The sequence below is a fragment of the Aythya marila genome, assembly GCF_965140915.1.
Source record: "Aythya marila genome assembly, chromosome: 6".
Classification (NCBI taxonomy): Eukaryota; Metazoa; Chordata; class Aves; order Anseriformes; family Anatidae; genus Aythya; species Aythya marila.
This window is the reverse complement of record NC_139047.1, coordinates 33,710,810-33,729,285: the sequence shown is the minus strand read 5'-3', so window position 1 is coordinate 33,729,285 and position 18,476 is coordinate 33,710,810. Positions and strand designations below refer to the sequence as shown.

The 18,476-nt window shown below is 38.8% G+C and overlaps 1 protein-coding gene across 1 annotated transcript in view; it reads left to right on the top strand.

The window, feature by feature from the left end:
* Nucleotides 1-18,476, top strand: part of LOC309879768 (von Willebrand factor D and EGF domain-containing protein-like) — a gene marked incomplete at its 3' end in the record, with an annotated part of 170,210 nt that overhangs the window by 132,033 nt on the left and 19,701 nt on the right. The window contains exons 21-25 of the mRNA XM_082763946.1: nt 1,405-2,283; nt 10,785-10,880; nt 11,688-11,783; nt 14,678-14,773; nt 16,294-16,389. Coding sequence (XP_082620072.1) covers nt 1,405-2,283; nt 10,785-10,880; nt 11,688-11,783; nt 14,678-14,773; nt 16,294-16,389 — 1,263 coding nt within the window. The remainder of the gene's footprint in view (nt 1-1,404; nt 2,284-10,784; nt 10,881-11,687; nt 11,784-14,677; nt 14,774-16,293; nt 16,390-18,476) is intronic.

Genomic DNA, 18,476 nt, shown 5'->3' with positions numbered 1-18,476 from the left:
AACTTGATCTACTACCATACACCACTCCAAAACATGATGCTTCAGGGCAACAAAAAATCATCAGCCAGAAGAATGACACTGTTTATCGGCCAAATAAGCACAGCTTTGGATGCCAGGTTTTCCTTTGATCTAGTCAATGCTCTAAATTTATTTTTGACCTTTGCCAAGTGTCTTTATCTCTTTTTCTTGCTAACTATAACTAATTTCTACATCAGTAGGAGTTTTATGAAAGTGATTAATATTTATATTTAAAAAGTAGAGCTACATCCCACGTGGGGTTAACCCTAGAACCAAGTGAGGTTTTTTTTGTTCAGGATCCAATACATTCCATTTCCTATGGAGTGAGTATGCCAGAAGTGGTTAAAAATAGCTTCTTCCATTCATTAGAGTCAGCAGATAGCCATTAATCTTCCTGAAAGTATTGATTCAAACTACTTGTCTCCACTTTCAAGGCCCTTCACAGACTAGCCTCTCCCCATCTATCATCTCTCCTTACACTACTGAAAAGGTGGCTGGCTTTGTAACAAGTGGGTGACAGTTACAAACCAGCAGCCTTTCTTACATGCTGCCCCTCACGTCTGGAGGGAGCTGTACACAGTACTAACAAAGGTTTTCCATTTGTCTCCTTTACATGCTTTCCTCAAACTTTCCTTTGCCATAAGGACTACAAAAGCATTGCATCATTATACACTGATGTGATTGGACTAGAATCTGGCTAGCAAGTTATCTTGCCAAGTATGGTCTTATCATTTCTTTATTTCTCCATCTCTGATATCTATCTGTCCCAAACTGCAATGTCTTGTCTTACTCCTAGACTGAAAGAACTTGAAAATCTCTGCACGAGGTACTGTATAGCAGAACACTTCCCAGCACACTACTGCAAAATATACAGTTAGTCAGAAATAAATGCTAGATCAGGTGGTCAACCACCTGATGGATGCTGTAGGGAGCATGAGAGAATGGTACACAGTTCCAAAACCTCATGGACTAGCATAGGTTGAAACTAGTAAAACAGCATGGCAAGTGTTTTTGCCTGGCTGCAATTATCCCCTGTAAGCTCAGTGCTGATCCTTAAAAAATAATGCCTGGCTACCACTGAGAGTTACTAGCTTAGTCTTAATATTAAACCAGCATAATTATATTTCATCTAGCTCATAAACTTATTCTGTAAGTTTCTGTATTGTAGTTCCCCATGCATCCAGTGCTATCGTTACCTATAGGAGACAATACTGTGACATCTCTACACCAGCCAGCATAGATAAGTCCTTAGCACAGATGGCAGATTATTGCATTTACTTCTAGAATTGATATTCTGTTGTTTGCTCATAATCTAAATGGTCATAGTGGTTTCTTTAAACACTAAACCGGCAAATTTGACTGGTATATATCTTCCTTCTGCCCTAGATTCAAGATCTTCCCAAAGCCGTGTGGATGTTGCTGAGAGAAATAACGAAGATGCTAGAGGCTCTCACCATGAAGGCAAGACATTAAGAAACATATATTCCCTTCTTTCCCAAACCCAAATTCCACGACAACAAACTACGTACTTTATGGAAAGAAACCACACAGTCATTAACACTCCATTTCTTACAATGAAAAGGAAGATTTCCGAGGCTCAGACATTGTCAGAAAAAAAATATGTTATGGAGTCCACAGCACCTGAGAAACAGACTTTTCTTGACAAAAGAAGTGATGCACACACTTTCCTTCTGCACGAGGAACCAGACCCCAGAACAGCAGCTGTCAGTGTGACAACTCCTACTGCTGTGCATTTTAAGCAGTACAAACCAGGTCCAACACGGTCGGCTCCTTCTCATCGCAACACAAATGAAAGCTCATTCTTTGCAAGGCAACATGCTGCTCAGCAAGCTTGTTCCAGATACAGCTATTTTCCCAGGAAATGGCCCAGTCGAGTCACAGTCTCAAAGACCAAACCCTCCCCAAATTTCCTGACAGAGCAGCAAAGAGCATCTTCTTTGGAAACACACCTCACACCCTCTTTTCATTCATTAGGTCATTCCCTTGACACAGCCCCCCAGGGTGCTAGCATCCCACCTGTTCCCCCAGCAAGGCTCCCAGCACAGACTGCAGCGCTCAGGCAGGCATACAAGGCAGCGATGGACTATGTGGAACTGCCAAAAACCATCAGTAGGACACGTCAGGATGTCATCTGTGCTAACATGCCGTGCTTCAGTGGTGTGCAGTGTGAGCCAGACGAAGATGGAGGGTTTAAATGTGGGTCTTGTCCCATGGGATACAGCGGTAATGGAATTACGTGTGAAGGTAAGGAGGAAAATCCTCTTCCAAATTCCTTTGTGCCTTTAAATATATTTATAAGTATAAATAAATTCATTCTAAAAAATTATAAATAGTTTTGATTATAAATTTACAGACGTTGCCAACTGAGATCACACTGGTTTTCAAAGCCAATTACATTTTAAAATAATAGAAAAACTTATTCTATTACTCAGAAGTTCTTTCTGTTTACAAAAATGACATATTTACTTGATAATATCTAATCTACTGAAACCAGGACTAGATTGTGATCTTGCTTGCCCTTGCTTAAGGCCAGATTCATTTTACTGAAATCATTACATTTGAAAACATATAAAACTTTGTGGGAAAGAGTAAAATTTACTCTATTTGTCTATAGAACACATATTCTATGAAAAACTAATTGTTCTGCTATCTTAAAAATTATTTTTAAATATCTATCTGATACCCCAAATACAAAACTGAACCTGTCATCTGAAATGTATAGCACCAGAAGAGTTTTCACAATATATTGACTTATTTATTAGGCATTTTAGAATACCTCAGTAAAGCAATAGCATTACACACATTTCTAAAACAATGAGTTCTCTGACTTGGCTCTCGTTAATTATACCTTTTGTTGAAATCCTTCTGATAAGTTGATGTCTTAATTGGCCTTTCATTACACAAAGCAAAAATGTAGTGAGTCTATTCAATTTGTAGTAATCTATTTAATTTTCTTTTGCCAGTGGTTTCTCACATCCTGTGCCTGCAGCAGACAGGCGTGGCAGGGTCTCAGCAGGGCTTAGCACCCCTGGGGTTCCCTGCTGCTCCTGAGTCTTTTTGGGAGTGTAAAGCCCCTAGCAGCATTGCAGCCCTCTGAGCTTAGAGCAGTCCTGGAGACTTGCTGCAAAATGTATAAGGAAAAATTACTATAATCCTGCGTGCTGTAATTTTCACCTATTTGCACATTTCTGAAATGACCCTTATAAAGGGCTGAAGGTTTTTTTAGCCCATCAAGAAAGACCCCATCTTTTATGCCTGGAGCTGGAAACACATCAAGGGAAGCTCAAAGCAAGCTGGAGTGCAGGATGGCCTCCCCTCAAAGACAAGGCCTAGGTACAGATGAATATTTACAAATACAGATATTCAGCTGCCAGTGTATAAATAAATTTAGTATGCCCATCAGTACAGTCCTTAAAACATAAATCTACCTGTGCCTTTTACTGTCTCACAAGGCGAGATGTTTTCTTCAATTACTGGAATTACAGAAAACCTCTCTAGAGAGTCCTTAAGTTGAAATAGCTTATTGCCAACATCATTCTCCGTCTTGGGGCTTGATGACATGGTACACAAACATCCTTTATTTGTCTCCTGTCACTGACCACATCACCTGACTCAATAATAAGCCTGTCTGCTTTACCCTGAGCTGCTATGCGCACCTGCGACTGCTGTCCTGGAGTAGGGCCAGGAATGCCTCTGCCGCCGGCTCTGTGTGAAGAGCATCCATTGTACCTCCAGCTGCTGGTGTCTCTTTGCATGTCAGATGCAGCTGGCTGATCATGACAGATGAAGGAGAAAGATGACAACAGTTCCTTGCATTAAGGCCTTGCCAGAATGTCTGCTATCAGCACCTGACGATGCAGATCGTACTGATTTCCCACAAAACAGCAGTACCCTCTTAGAGCAGGCAGAGGCAAAAATGAGCAAGTGATCAAAGCTTAGATGAGACAAAACTTTGTGAAATCTTCAGACTTTGATGCAGCATGCATGGCAAGCGAGCAAAAATGCCCAGCCTTAGATACTATTGAGAACTGTCACCACCTCATTTGATGCCGAAATTCACCGAGATAAAAGGAACAGCCCATCGCTAGCAAGGTTTAATACATGTGGAGCTTGAGGGGATGTGACCTTTGTTTAATAAGAGTTCCTGAAAATACTCTGAGATGATAAATGCTTTACTGAGTGGTATTTATCTTGTGACAGAATGTATATTTATTTATCTATTTAATTTCTGTTGTGTGGATTCAAAATTAAGCTTGGAGGGACTGGTAGAGAAAAAATAAGCAGCATCCTGAAAATGAATTTGTCTTCTAAAATAAATCATGCAAGATTTTGATTCTTTAATATTCTTATCCCTTTGGACAAACCCCTCATGTTGCCCCGTTTTAGTCACACGTCCTCTCCCCCCATTTCGTTTTCCTGCTTTGGGCCACAGGAGTCCAGGCTGGAGGAGACCCCATGGATCACTAGGTCCAATCTTCTGCCTTATTTTGCAGGAGCAGAACTAGATCTCAATGTGTATGGCTTACCCTCAAGTATCTAAAACTAAAATGAGATATTTTCACATGCTCTTAGCACTGTCTGTTTTGATCACTCCCTTCAGTACCAACAACTTTGTCATCTGTAAGAAGTAGGACCTTGCTTTTACCCAGCTTGCTTTGACATAAAAAGCAGTAGGGACTGAATTCTCTAACTTCTGTCAGCAGCTAATTACTCCGAGGATGAGCCAAAGTGAAATAGTTCCTCGAGGATCTAATCCCTACTCCCGTACCCCTTCCTACAGCTGGCCAGGTTCTCAGCTTGCAGAGCTTTTTCATCTTCCTGAACAAAGGCAGCATTATGATTTATCTGCAGCCTAATGTCAAGGCAAGCCTGCTAAATAGGCAAGGCCTTGACACACATCATTTCAGAGGAACATTTTGGAAAAAGCTGACATCACCTATGCTATAATAAAAAATAAGCAGGAGAAATAAGGCCTACAGTTGTCCACTGCATTCCTCTGCATATTCACTTGCAGAACATGCTTGCTTTTCTTTGTGGAGTAAACTTAGCCAAGAGTTCCTCTGGTGATGAGGGAGGTTTTGAAATAGGTAATTTCCACTCTACATGTCCTTTTCAAAGATACGTACCAAAACCCCAACACACTATTATGGTACACTCTTAGCAGTGTTACAGGACAGTCCCTATCACCAGCCAAAGTGCACTGCAGAAGTGTCCTAACACCTACAGAGCTTTGGACATTTCAGCTCACTATAGCAGTAACTAAACAAAATAGTCCTTTACTAATGCGTAACTAGTTCAAACATTGTTTTGAACACCTCACTGTGACATTAGAGGCTAATACTCTAAAATATTTGTTAGTGTTAGCCACACGAGAGCCATTACTGGCCGGCCTGCCTCTGTTCTCCCCACAGCAGTGGGGAGGCCTGCACTTCCAAAGACACGATATCCACTAGACAAGGAAACAAATGCTGGTTTTTCCCTGGGCTCATTTTATTCACCAGGGTCTGTGCATATGGCACTGTCTGAGAGCAGCTGTTATGTTTCTTGAGCTCCTTAGGGTGCCCTAAGGTGGAACATGTCCTTTCCACTCGATAACAGGGTTGAAGCAAACAAAAAATTCTGCTCAGGGCGTTTTTGTTGTGCTTCTTTCTGAGCGACCTAAACCTGAACGCTGAAGAAAAACACAAATTTATGCCACTTTCCTGGTCATCCTTGTTTTTATTTCTCTAACCCCAACTTTGTTCAATAGGGAGTGTCTGGTTACTAAAACTACAGCTGAAAAATCAGACAGTTCTGTAAAATAAAGTCAATAACTTAAAACCATTTAAGATTAGGTGATGGTTAAGGACTATTATATTTCTAGTTTCTAGTAGTCATAAAAGTTCCTCAGACTTCCTGTGGAGAATAAAGTCGTGCTACTTTAGATACAAAATGTTTTCTGAAAAATGTTAAATCAGTAAAACTCTTGGGTTATTTTACAAGCATTGCTCAGTATTTTCAGAGGGAAGGGAAATTTTTGAACAGCAGCAGTCACACTTTCTGCTCAGGAGTTAAAAATACACCATTGCCTTGACATTACAAAACCAAATAATTTTCACAATAATGGGAAAGATAAAGTAGTTGGGAATGTATTCCAACCTCAGGATACAACCTTAGGCTAAAACATCAGTTAGCTGACATTTGTTTGGTCTGACATTTTTACACCCAAAAAGCTCTACCATATCAAACCAAAAGTCCTTCCTCTGTCTCCAACAGCTGCTAACAGCAGATGTCCAGAATTATTTGGGAAAAAAAAAAAAAAATATATATATATATATATATATATATATATATATAGGAATACTGTCCAGAATAGTCTCCCAGCAAGTCATGGATGTGTTTAAAAAAAAAAAAAAAAAGGTGATGTCTTTGTAATTGGTATCTCCCAGTATATACTTCTGTGAGTTTACCCAAATGCTTTTAGAACCCCTGCAAAGTTGCTGTCCACAGTCCTACCGATGAGCTTCAAAGAGGAACTGTGAGCTTCCTTCAAACTAGCTGCCTGCTAGCTTTACATCTGTCTGTCTTGCACAGCAAGAAACAGTAAGCAACCATATCCTGTTCAACCTTTCCAGCCCCCACATAATTTTGTAGTTTTACACTCTATTCCCCCTAAGCTTTGTTTTTCCCGAAGACTTAATCTACTGTTTTTTGTACAAAAGCTCTTCTGTAACTCTGGTTATCCTCGTCACCTTTTTTCTGTATCTTTTCCACTTTTACTATAGCTTTTCCAAGCCAGGGGGATCAGAACAGCACATGGTATTTAAGATGCAGCTCACCATGGATACAGGCCATAATAAAGTCTGGCATTTTGTGCTCTGCTCATTTCCTAACAATTCCTAACATTTTATTTGCTTTTTTGACTGCAGATGAGCACTCAGCTGACATTTCACAAAACAAAATCCATTAGTACAGCCTAACCAGAACTGTTGTCTGCATTTGTACTCCCAATTTAGTCAGTCAAGTTAATCTTGTTAATTTTCTATTTGCTATGACGGGTATTTATTTCATAAATGGACTCTGGGCTGCTGGACTATTTAAGTATGCATATGAGTTATTTTAATTGGACTAATACATGATTTAACCCTACGCTTTATTGCCTTTCTCTGTTAAAGTCATGCAAAAGAGAGGCTTTACTCCATGTCTGTTAAAGAGCAAAATCAATAATCTGGATAGCTTACAATTTATTTATTTATTTATTTATTTATTTATTTATTTATTTATTTATTTCCCTCCCTTGTGCTGCACATATTAAAACTTCATCTGCACATCTAGGAAAGTAGGTTAGCACATCTTTGAAAGAAAATAATTGTAGCTCAGTAATTACAGGAAACTGGGTAGTCTACACTCCTGACCTGATTGTTTTTCACATTTTAAACTGAAACTGCAGGTAACCTCACACCTCTGAGCCTTGCCTTAGTAGTGCAAGTCCAGGACCTGCCAGGCTGAGCTGCACAGGCGGTAATTTGCTGCTGAGATGTCAAGCAATAACTCTGTCCTGGAAGCCATTTGCTGATTAGGGTATCAGAAATGGAGGAACCAACACATCTTCTAGTATTTCTGAGTTTCCCCAAAGTTATCATAGAGAAGCCCATAAAAAGTGCATGATCTCATTTTAATGGAAAAAAAAAAAAAAATAAAGTAGTTTGAGGACATTTTCCAAAAAGCCCTTTCAAATAAAACAATAATGGACTTCTCCATTTTCACCTCCAGACTTTAAATTATGAACAAAAACATATACATTTGACAGCAAGATTGACCATTTGCAACAATGTTTTTCTCTTTACTGTTATCTTATACCATCCAAAAATGTTTAGTATAAAAACACTGCAATACCTTTGTACAATTTAGCAAATGTTATGGAAAAAAAAAAAAATGTTCATTCTAGAAGATGAAAGATAAAAGTCTTGGAAAATAATTTGACATAAACAGTATATTTCTATTACTGAGGAAAATGTTTTTTTAGGTGAATGTTGCTCTCCCACTGCCATTGCAGCCAGTGTTCAGTTTTTATCTTCTGCTATTCACCAATAATAGAATAGTTTTAAGTGTTTTACTATTAAGCGTCACAATAAGATCTAATTATTTGAATATATAAAATACTATGTTCTTTTCTGACAGTTCAGATGCATCTCAAAATGTGTAAAGGCCAGATGGAAAGCAGTCTATTCAAATGGACACATTTGCTTTAAGTGCTATACACAAAACACGCTGAAATAAAGCATAATACATTTGAATGTCACTGCGCTTGGTATAGCACTTAGAGACCTGGAGGCTTTATGCAACCATCATACTACAGGAAAGGAAACATATTTCATGTACTTCAAAAAGTACATTTTTCCCAGGTTTTGTGTTTCCCAGTCTCTATGCATAGAAAGTCATTCAGTTCAACTTGCTGTAATTTCTACCTGCACAGCAATCCCTTGTAAGCAAGTCCTGTGCTTACCCAAGCACGCAGGAATTAAGATGTTTCAAGTGCACACAGGTCAGGCTGGCACCCCTGTTTCAAAGCAAGAAGGTGTCATTGACTTCAGCGAGATCTATGGCAAGCCCCTGAACACGAGAGGTGGCTTACAAATATAGAGCTGCAATTTAAAAAGTTTAACAAATTTCTTTGAAAACAGCTTCCATTTCTTTCGCCTTTCTTCCCCTTGCCATTTCATCACGGACCACTGCCTGCTGTTTGCCCTAAGGGCATGAGACCCTGAGCTGCCTGAGCCTCTGACCTGCTCTGAGCTGCTGCCAGTGGCTGGATCAGAAGAACTTTGGAGAAGTGTGATGCTAACTGCTTTAGTGGGTCTAAACCAAATCTATTTAGCTGTCCAGAAAATGTCGATTTTTTAAATTATTTTTTTCCCCCGATGTACACTTCAAATTTCAGCTAAACACATGCTGAATTGGAAATGTCTAAACCTTATAGCCCATCAAATCAAAACTAAATTTAGCTTAATGACATTCCCAGCATGAGTAGTATGGATCTAAACTATATCAAGTTGCCTCTGCTCAAGCATGTCAAATCCTGAAGTTATATTAATACAGCGCTGAAAATTTCACCCTTATAACCGAATGGTAACAGGAAATGTAAATACTGAAGTACCTGAAGAGCAGATCTAATAACAAATATATTTCTTTAATGTTATTTGTGTGAAAGGATTTATTTAAAGGTACTTTCTTGGAGTTTGTCTTTATAAGTGCAATTAAAATATGTGTAGTGGCTTTTATAATGTTTTGGATGGCAAAGTTCAGATGCAATGGCTTTCTGTGAAGGCTTGGTGATAGCCAAGAGGTGAGAATTTCACAGCATGAGCTTCATTTAAATTCTGTTGTGCCACAAGTATTTGTCCTTTAGTGTTCCATTTACAGTCCATTTTACATTTGTAAGAACTTTTTTTTTTCTTTTTTTTTTTCTTTTTTTTTTGTATCAATACTTAAAATGAAAGATGCTTTCTTTCAGATCTCTGTAGCTTCTTTCACTACCATGCATTTTTCCTTGGAATAACCTTGCTTAGCTTCATACCCATTATAGAAGATACAACCCTGCCAGTAAAGTGTGCCAAAGTACAACATTTTTCTCTGTGTTCATTTCCCAAGCCCGTGGATAGATATTTTTCATTCTGTTATGCACTGTGGTATTTTTTCTGAAGGCATAAGTGAGAGACAGCAGACAAACACACCTTGCTCTGCTCCTGCACCCTGGGCTCCTTAGGATAATTTTCAGTGCATTTCCTACAGCAGTGCCTTCTCCCTCCCTCTCTGGAACCTGGTGTACCAGAGTACCTCTTGTTAGAGGGTTACAAACACAAGTATTCATGATACCAAATGTTAGGTGATTACCTTTGTCATTAGGATTAGGAAGGTAAACTTTTCTTGCCCATGAACAATTAAAGGCATTAGGAATGTGCCTAAATCAGACTCTAGCTGGGAATTAGCTTTTGTCTCTCCACTGCGTATATGAAAAGCTCAGAATAAGCAGCTCATTAGGCAGATAAGATAAGCAATGTGAAATCCCCTCAACAGTCCCTGACATTCAGATCTTTTCTGGAATCAATGAGTTCATTGCTTGACTCATAATGACCAGCATTCAAAAAACAAATAAGTGTCTTCAGCAAATAACCTGTTTCCAGAGCTGCAATAATCTCCAGCTTTATGCCATACACCTGCACATGCTCCCTTCCACAGAATGACACTGCATACTGCAATATATCAAGAAATCATTATCTAACTTTCTGCTTTGTCTGCAGACCTCAAACAACCCATTAAACATTTAAATTGTTGCTTAAATGTTTGTCATTTTGCTGACAAATCTCCTTATAACACTCCTGACCAGGGGAAACACTTCACCTCTGCTCTGGGGTAACTTTTGACACCTGTTAAGGCTTACTGAACATCCATGAGGTTAATTTGTACAGAGGGAAGGGCAAGGTGTTTCGTATTGTGAGCTACATTTGTATTCAGTCCATTTTAGACTTCAAAAATATGTACTTACAGATGAGCATGCACAGAAGTTAAGCACGACTATGTTAGCACCACCACATTACAAATGTGATACCTGTTTTTATCCTGCAGTTTTCCCAGTAACCAAATTTCTTCTTGGATTAATAAAATGGTGAAAAGTAGTAACAAGTACTGTGCTCATAGCCTCACAGAATGTAGTACTTGAGGTGTTTTCTTCTTTTCATGCTTTATTCTGCCTGTGTTTCTTGCAGTGCAGTGTGATCCACCATGTGAGAATGGAGGCACTTGTGTAGCTCGAAATACCTGTTCTTGTGCCTATGGATTTGTTGGTCCTCGATGTGAAACAAGTATGTACATTTTTTCCCCATTACACGTTTGAATTTGCAGAAATGATAAGAAAAAAAAAAAAAAAAAAAAAAAACTTTTTAATTTTCTCTATTTCTCCTTAAAATTATGATTGAATATAACAAGGAAATCAAAGTATACTATATAGAAGTTACTATAGAAGTAACACAGCAGCTGAACTATTTCAGTGCATATATTCACTAGCAACATAGTTGTATTATGTAAAAATATGCACATCTATGTCAACATATTCTACACAAAAGTGCTTCTGGAAAAAAAAAAAAAAAGAAAAAAAAAAAAAAACCTCCATGTTATTTATAGTAACATTTATGAAATTCAAGGTAGTGTGAGTGAATGCAGTAACACTAATTTTGAGAACACAAAAAGGCTATGCCTATTAGGAGTTGTGTTACTGTGCAAAATAAGTTGCAAAAGAGGCTCAATATATAGAACATCTGGGAAAAAAATCAGCCTTCAAACCCTTCTATATTAGCTGAATGGCGAAATATATGCACTTGCATTATTACAGTCCTTGCTGCTGATTTAAGTATCAGGTTGCCCTTGACAGGAATATAATTTTATCTGTGAAACAGGGTAGCTTGAATACTTAAAGACCAAAGAATTTTAGATACAAGATTTCTGATGGAAATAGTGGGTCGAATAGAGAAAGAAAAGCATGGGAAGAGACAGATTCATTCCTCAGTTTACCTCTTGGACTAAAACCATAATTTATTTGCTGTAATAGAGCATCTCTAAGATCCACACTGGTATTACTGATAACAGATTTAGATCCTTTGTGCTTTTCCTAGTGGTGTGTAACAGACACTGCCATAATGGTGGGGTCTGTGTGTCACCAGATGAGTGCAAATGCAAAAGTGGATGGAGCAGCCCGTCTTGCGAAATCGGTAAGTGGTTAGAAATAACTGGTCCCTCATTTCTTTTGCTGCCTGAAATCCACATGGTTTGTGCAATTCAGCAGTCAGAGCGGGAATTGCTTGAAAAATTAAAATGTAAGAAGAGCAGGAGACCTAGAAAAGGGCAAAACCTCAGAAGGCTTTGAGATTGTATAAGTATTCATAAGTTTAGCTGTTTATGTGAATCTCAGGGTCACTTACAGGAAACCCACAAGCAGAATCTTTTTACAGCTTTTATAAGCTCACGCGATTCTGGAGTTTATTCTTAGTGTGCACAGAAATGAAAATAAAGTTATTCACCACATCAGCAGTTACAACCTCAGGAGGTGCTTGTTAGCTTCTGCCAACGAGAATGGTCCTCACTGGAGATTTTGGAGTTATGTTGATTTACAGTCTCAGTGGAAATGCTCAAAAATTGCCATGGCCACAGATATAAAATCACTCTTTGTTGGCCTTGTCCACGGAGAGCTCAAAGGAGCCCTGCCCTGCAGCCCTACTGTCTCTGTGGTGGAGATGAGGGCAATGCATTGCTCATGATCTATGCAATTTCCATGCTTTGTTCCTTTTAACCCTATACATTTGTCTCAAGGTGGGAGAGAAAGAAAAATGGTCTGGCTTTTGGTGATTTTTACCAGTATACAGTCAAATCAGAACTTAAACATTATGGGACAAGAACAGAAGAAGGGCTGGTTAAACTAGGAAAGGAATGCAAGAAATTAAATGTGGCTTCTGCTGCTAAGTTAGCAACTACACATGGAGTTCTAATATGTAGTCGAAGGCAGAAAAATAAACCAAAAAATGTAAGTTATCAAAAGCTTACCTATTAACTACTGAGTTGTTTTGGTCCATCTTTGGACTGTCTTGCCATTCCAGAAGATGGCTTTTAACTGTATAAGACAGAACAAAAGTAGGTTCAGAAGAACTTTTCTCCCCCTGCTGTTAACTATAGGATATTTAGCTATTCCTGGCTGCACTTAATAATGGCAGAGTACCTACGAAAGCTGTGCTCAGGGAAAAAACACCTCCATCAGTCAGTGAGAGTGAGGTGGGGACTGGAATTAGGTACCTATTTCTAGTCAGGACTCATGGTTTTGAACCCTATTTGAATAGCTATAGCTCAGACTTTCCTCTCAGGGCTGAAGTGCAAAAGATGGAGTGCATACTCTTTCCTCCCAAGGCACAACTATAGCACTCACCTGGGACAAGACATGCAAAACAGTGAAATATTAAAAGAAGCAAGCATGAGGAGTACCTTAATCAGTTCCAGACCTCAAGGCTACAGAGGCAGTCTGCCTCTGCCATGGCAAATATTAAATGACTCAGACACCTTCAGCCTACATTACCTCTCCTGGAAGGTGAGCGATGTCATTTTAACCTCCTCCCTGAGACTGCTGTAAATGACAGACCTATTGAGGACACATAAATTAACCTAGCAAAGATCCAGCATAAATGACTGAGACTACTGCTCGCTATTCTGGTTCCCCCCATCTCCTTTTCCAGCCAGAGATTACTCTCCTTGAGTTTTGCAATTTTATTTTGGTGGGAGATTTAAATGGGATTATTCTAACAGAGACAGTAATTTCCAACCCAGAACAGCAGATGCAGGATTTGTTTGTCTGACAATACCTTGGGTGAAAGAATATCAGCCTCAGTTCTCCAGCACTGTTTTGCGTGTGCTAGACAGAGGTTTTTGTGGAGACTGTTGGGGTTTCCTTCCTAAAGTGATGTTAGAGGAATATCTGGATATATGCAGATATCAAAGGGAAAAAAAAAAAAAAAAAAAAAAAAGGAAAAAAAAAAAGAAGAAACTTAGGGTACTTTATCGATGGAAATATAATCACTGACAGAGCATGGACATCTGTGAACTAGCTGGGACAATGAGGGAACTAATCCAAATCTACCATTAGCAATGAATGAAGTCCATTTTGAGTTCATAAGTGATTGCTGCTTAGTCAGAAAAGCCTCTCATCGAGACTGCAATTTTGCTTTTTTCTCTTTCCAAATTGACATTTTATTTCTCCTTTAGTTCTTCTGAAATATTCTAGTGACCCTTAATTTATTTAAGCTTACATTTATTTAATTTATTTAATGGGCTATTCTGTAAGACAATGAAAGACGAAAGAGATGGAAGGAAAAAGACTGCTTTAAAGTGTCACTCTATAATGAAAACTCCATGAGCATCCTTATTCTTCACACAGTGATTTCCCAATTAAAGTAGATCACAATTCAAATACTTTTAATACTTTTTTTTTTCAACAGTCAGGTACTTGCCACATAGAAATATGCAAGACAGCTTTTAATTCCTAATGCCTGTTATATCATCTACAGTAATAACGGATAAATAAACAGGCAAAGTCAGTGATTTTGTTGATGACGCATAAGCCAATATGTCGTGGTAGCTGGCATTTAAATGAGGCAGAACAAACAAAGGTTTTGTGGTGCATACCTATTCAGCTTCACCGAAATGCCACTATGCTCTGCTGCACTCAGACAAAGTAGCAAATGGTTAACATCCCATCCCCAGGTTACCCGCGCTGTATGCAACATGACTGCATTTTGCTGCCCTGGGATCAGGTTTGGTCAGGTTACCAAAGTGAAAGCAAATGAGCTGTGCAAATCAAAGAAAGATATCAGAAATAAACTATTACATTATATTTTATTTCATCCTTTGAGCTATGCTAAAACACCACTGAAATGCTTACACCGTGATGACAATGAATAAATGCCCCTGCGCAACTGACCAGCAAGGATTGTGTGAAATTTATCACAATATTACTGGAAATATTTATTCTAATGACATGTGCAGTAGCAAAAGAGTATGTAATGTAAAAAAAAATAATCAGACTGATAACAGATTAATACATTTATCTTACCTTCACATACAGCTGTGTGCAATCCCCTGTGCTTAAATGGAGGAATCTGTGTACGGCCAAACACGTGTGCATGTCCTTATGGATTCTACGGGCCACAGTGCCAGAGAGGTAAGAGAGTCCTATTTATCATGTTGATAAAAGATCCAGGCTGAAAATATAAATATATCATTACCTACCCCTACATGCAGTATATCCAGAGATTTTCCTTGTCATAACTCCCTGTGCGCTTTTTGGATATTATGATCTGTCGTAAATCCACATTAAATTGTTCTTAATGGTACTGTGACGGAGTAAGCACTTGTTTATGATGGCATTAATGACAACTAAACAATTAATTTAAAACTCTTTGGAGTCAGTGATATCACCAATTCACATCTATTCAATTACTCTTTAAAGCATGGGTCAACTTTGTTCATTTTGCAGAGCCCATAGTGTGCACTACACTGCATTTCAGAGCCTGATGATTTTTTATCTTCACATGGGCCTCACCATAACACCTGCTTGACCATCCTAGTGTATAGTGGGTGGGAGACTTATATAGGACTTCCTTAGGTCCCTGCTCATATATTTGATCAAATATCTCTCCTTCCAGTGATAGGACCTTATTTTGAATCCATCTCCTAAAGGAGAGAGCTCTAAACTGAGGCTAATAGTGCCTTGGGCTTCCGGCTCAACTCATTTGTGCTGCAAAAATCAAACTAATGAATCCTTTAACTACCTATTAGCCCAAGCAGAACAGATGTGAGATAGGAACTTAAGTTTAGAGCTCAAAAAGCTGACAGACGCTTGTGTTAAGAATGGCTTTAAAAACCTCTCCTAATCTGGGAATATAAATACACTGTCATTACCAAAACAGACCTATTTCAATATCAGAAGTTTATTTCTCTTTCTTTCTCTCTCGTTTCCCTGGAAATATTTTTGCAAGTGAATGATTCATGAACAAAAATCTAATTGCAAGTAGAGCTTGCTGGAAGCTCTTTGTGATGCTGAGGGGGGAAGGAAAGAGTGAAAATTATACAGACTCTGTAGCTTGATGATCTTTCTCTTGGCATTCCACATAAAAGGTGGTTTTCAACATCTAGGTGATTTGGAATTTTTATCCAGAAGAGTTCTGGTTTAAACAAAACTAAAATTTGAAAATAAATCTCTACATTTGTGGAATATGGAAGTGGTACGGGGAGAGAGTGGATGGGTGCTAGAGAACAGCAAAATCCTTCCTCCACTTTCATTGAGAAAGGGGGAAGAAACAGTATCAAAACAAAGTTATCAAATATCAAACACTGTTCTATATTTCAAGGGCAGCAGACCTTGGAAGAGCCCTTTAGCTAGAGTTAAAAACCAGAGATTCTCTGCGATATTCCTACCACTTAACTGCAGGTATCTAAAAAAGACCCTCAGGTGCGAGGAGTCACATCCCACAGTCCTTCCAGAAACAAGGGAGAATCAAGTTTTTCAGCTTGGTGTCTGACCGAATCACCCTTTGGAGAAACACCTTATTTACTCTGACTGAACAAAAAGCCTCTGCAGGTGTTTCTCCCAGCACAGACACCTAAATAGAGGCTATATATAGGTAACACTGATACCTGGCATGGTTTCAGTGCACTAAACTTTTCCTTTCCTTCCTCTAGCTGTTTGCATTCCTCCTTGTAAGAATGGTGGGCACTGTGTTCGAACCAACGTGTGCTCCTGTACCGAGGGCTACACTGGAAGAAGGTGTCAGAAAAGTAAGTTACAAACTTCCTTTTGCTTTCCAATCTGACTCATAAACAGTTTTTATCCCTTTTGTGCAAGTTCAATGGAATATTTAGTATTGATTTATGCCCTGTTCATCTACATCTCTATCACAGCACATAGAGGACTATGTTGGGTCTAGAACCAGCCTGTCAGTTAGAATAGCATTATGTCAGATCAACGTGGGGAATGGAATGTTTTGCTGGAGTCCTCCTTAAATATTACATGCATTCAGAATGAGTGATGTTCATTGTATTTGGACATAAATTAATTATTTTGCATGAAATATTTTGTGGAGAAAAAACTAAAGCCAAAGGCAAAGGAGCTGATCAAGATCCTTAGAAATATCAGAATATCATACTTCTAGCTTAATTAAGACAGTTGGCTAATAATGTCAAAGCCTTGCCTTTGTTTTTGTTACTGAAAATTCCCTCTTCACCTTAGCATCAGTATTCATATTTGATTCTTCTATTCTTATGGGGGAATAGTTTTTTTTGGCACTTTTACCAATTCTATTGCTCAACAATATCTGTCACCCAGGGAGTTTAGGATATGTATGTGAAAACTTTTTTTTATTATTATTATTTCTTAACTGGTTTGAAATTGGCAAAAGGGGAGCTGTGAAAACAACCGTTCTTGGCAGGAAGAATCTGTACATTTCCAGAGCACTTTATGTTTCTCGCACACAGAGAAAAAAGCTAGTAAAAAAATTCCTTCCAGCAACAAAAGCCCTCTCAATCCCCATACTGCAGCTCTCCTCTCCTTCAGTGGAGGGAATCACGATGCACAGTTCTGCCTGGCTGCAAAACACATGACTGAATAGTCTGTTCTGGCAGGAACAAGCTGGAGGGAAGAAAGGACAAAAAAAAAAGAAAAAAAGAAAAAAAAAAAAAGCACCTCATGTTTGGCATCTTGTTTTTGAGGTTAGAGAACATTAGAAAAGTGCTGTTTCCAGCTTTAAACATACTACCCCACCTCAAGAAAGATCAAAGAAAAAGAGTTGACCATGACTGGAGTCTAGCAAAGCTCTCCCCTAAATGTTCCAGCTGCTACCAAACCCACGGCAAACTTCTCCCCCCCTTCCAGAGTTTATGAAGTTTTGTAGCCCATCTTGGATAACCTTTTGCAACAGGTCTTCCAAAGAGGATGAAAATATGTTTGTTCTGATTAATCTGAACATCTGTTCCACTCCCACTACTATATAGTCTGGGATATAGTCTGCTTTATTTAGCTTAATGTTATAAAAACTTTAAAAAAGGACCTGCATCTGTGATGAATGAGGAGAAACATGATTAAGTGGGAGGAAAAGGTTAATATTTGCTTCCTCTTACTGCCCACTGGCTTAGTAGGTAAAAACTGCTGTGTAATGTTTTAGTTTTTCCTGTTTACAATCAATGACACCTGGGACCGGTTTCATGCTCCATAGAAACAAATAGGTTGTTTGCAAGCTCTTCATAGCAAGCAGTTTTTGTTAGAGCTGTATGTCTTAGCACTGCTGGCAGAGGAACTGGTTTCTCTCTCCTCTACCAGAGGTTCTTCTCCCATTCCCATGAAGGACTGGAGGCCACATCCAGGACTGAGTCTCAGCTCACCTCTGGAAACACTCCCCACAAACGCTGTGAGAAAACAAATGGTCACACTGGTCAGAGGCGGCCCTCGGTCACATTTCAAAATTCAGATGACAGAAGCATTTTGTGCCTTTTTTTTCCTGTGAGGTTTTAGATACCATTTAGGCATTGACATAATTGGTCAGCTGGTGTACTTGGGGCACATTTAAGGAATTATAGACATAGCCATGCATGACGAAGTTATTCACCCAGACAAATTAAAAAGCAGAAAATAAATTCCTAGAATGAATACACTCCACAACACAGCCCTGTTTTCTTTAACACAATGGGAAAAAGTACCACAATACTCATTTTATGTAGATCATTAGTGGTATCACTAGCTGTACACGTATTTATACATTTTCACAGTTATCAAGCAGCAATGAAGCATAGTGGCAACATAAGAATAAGTCCAATCAGGTTTTTGAGCACTTACCCCTCAGATATATTGGCACTGTTTCCACTGCTTTTAA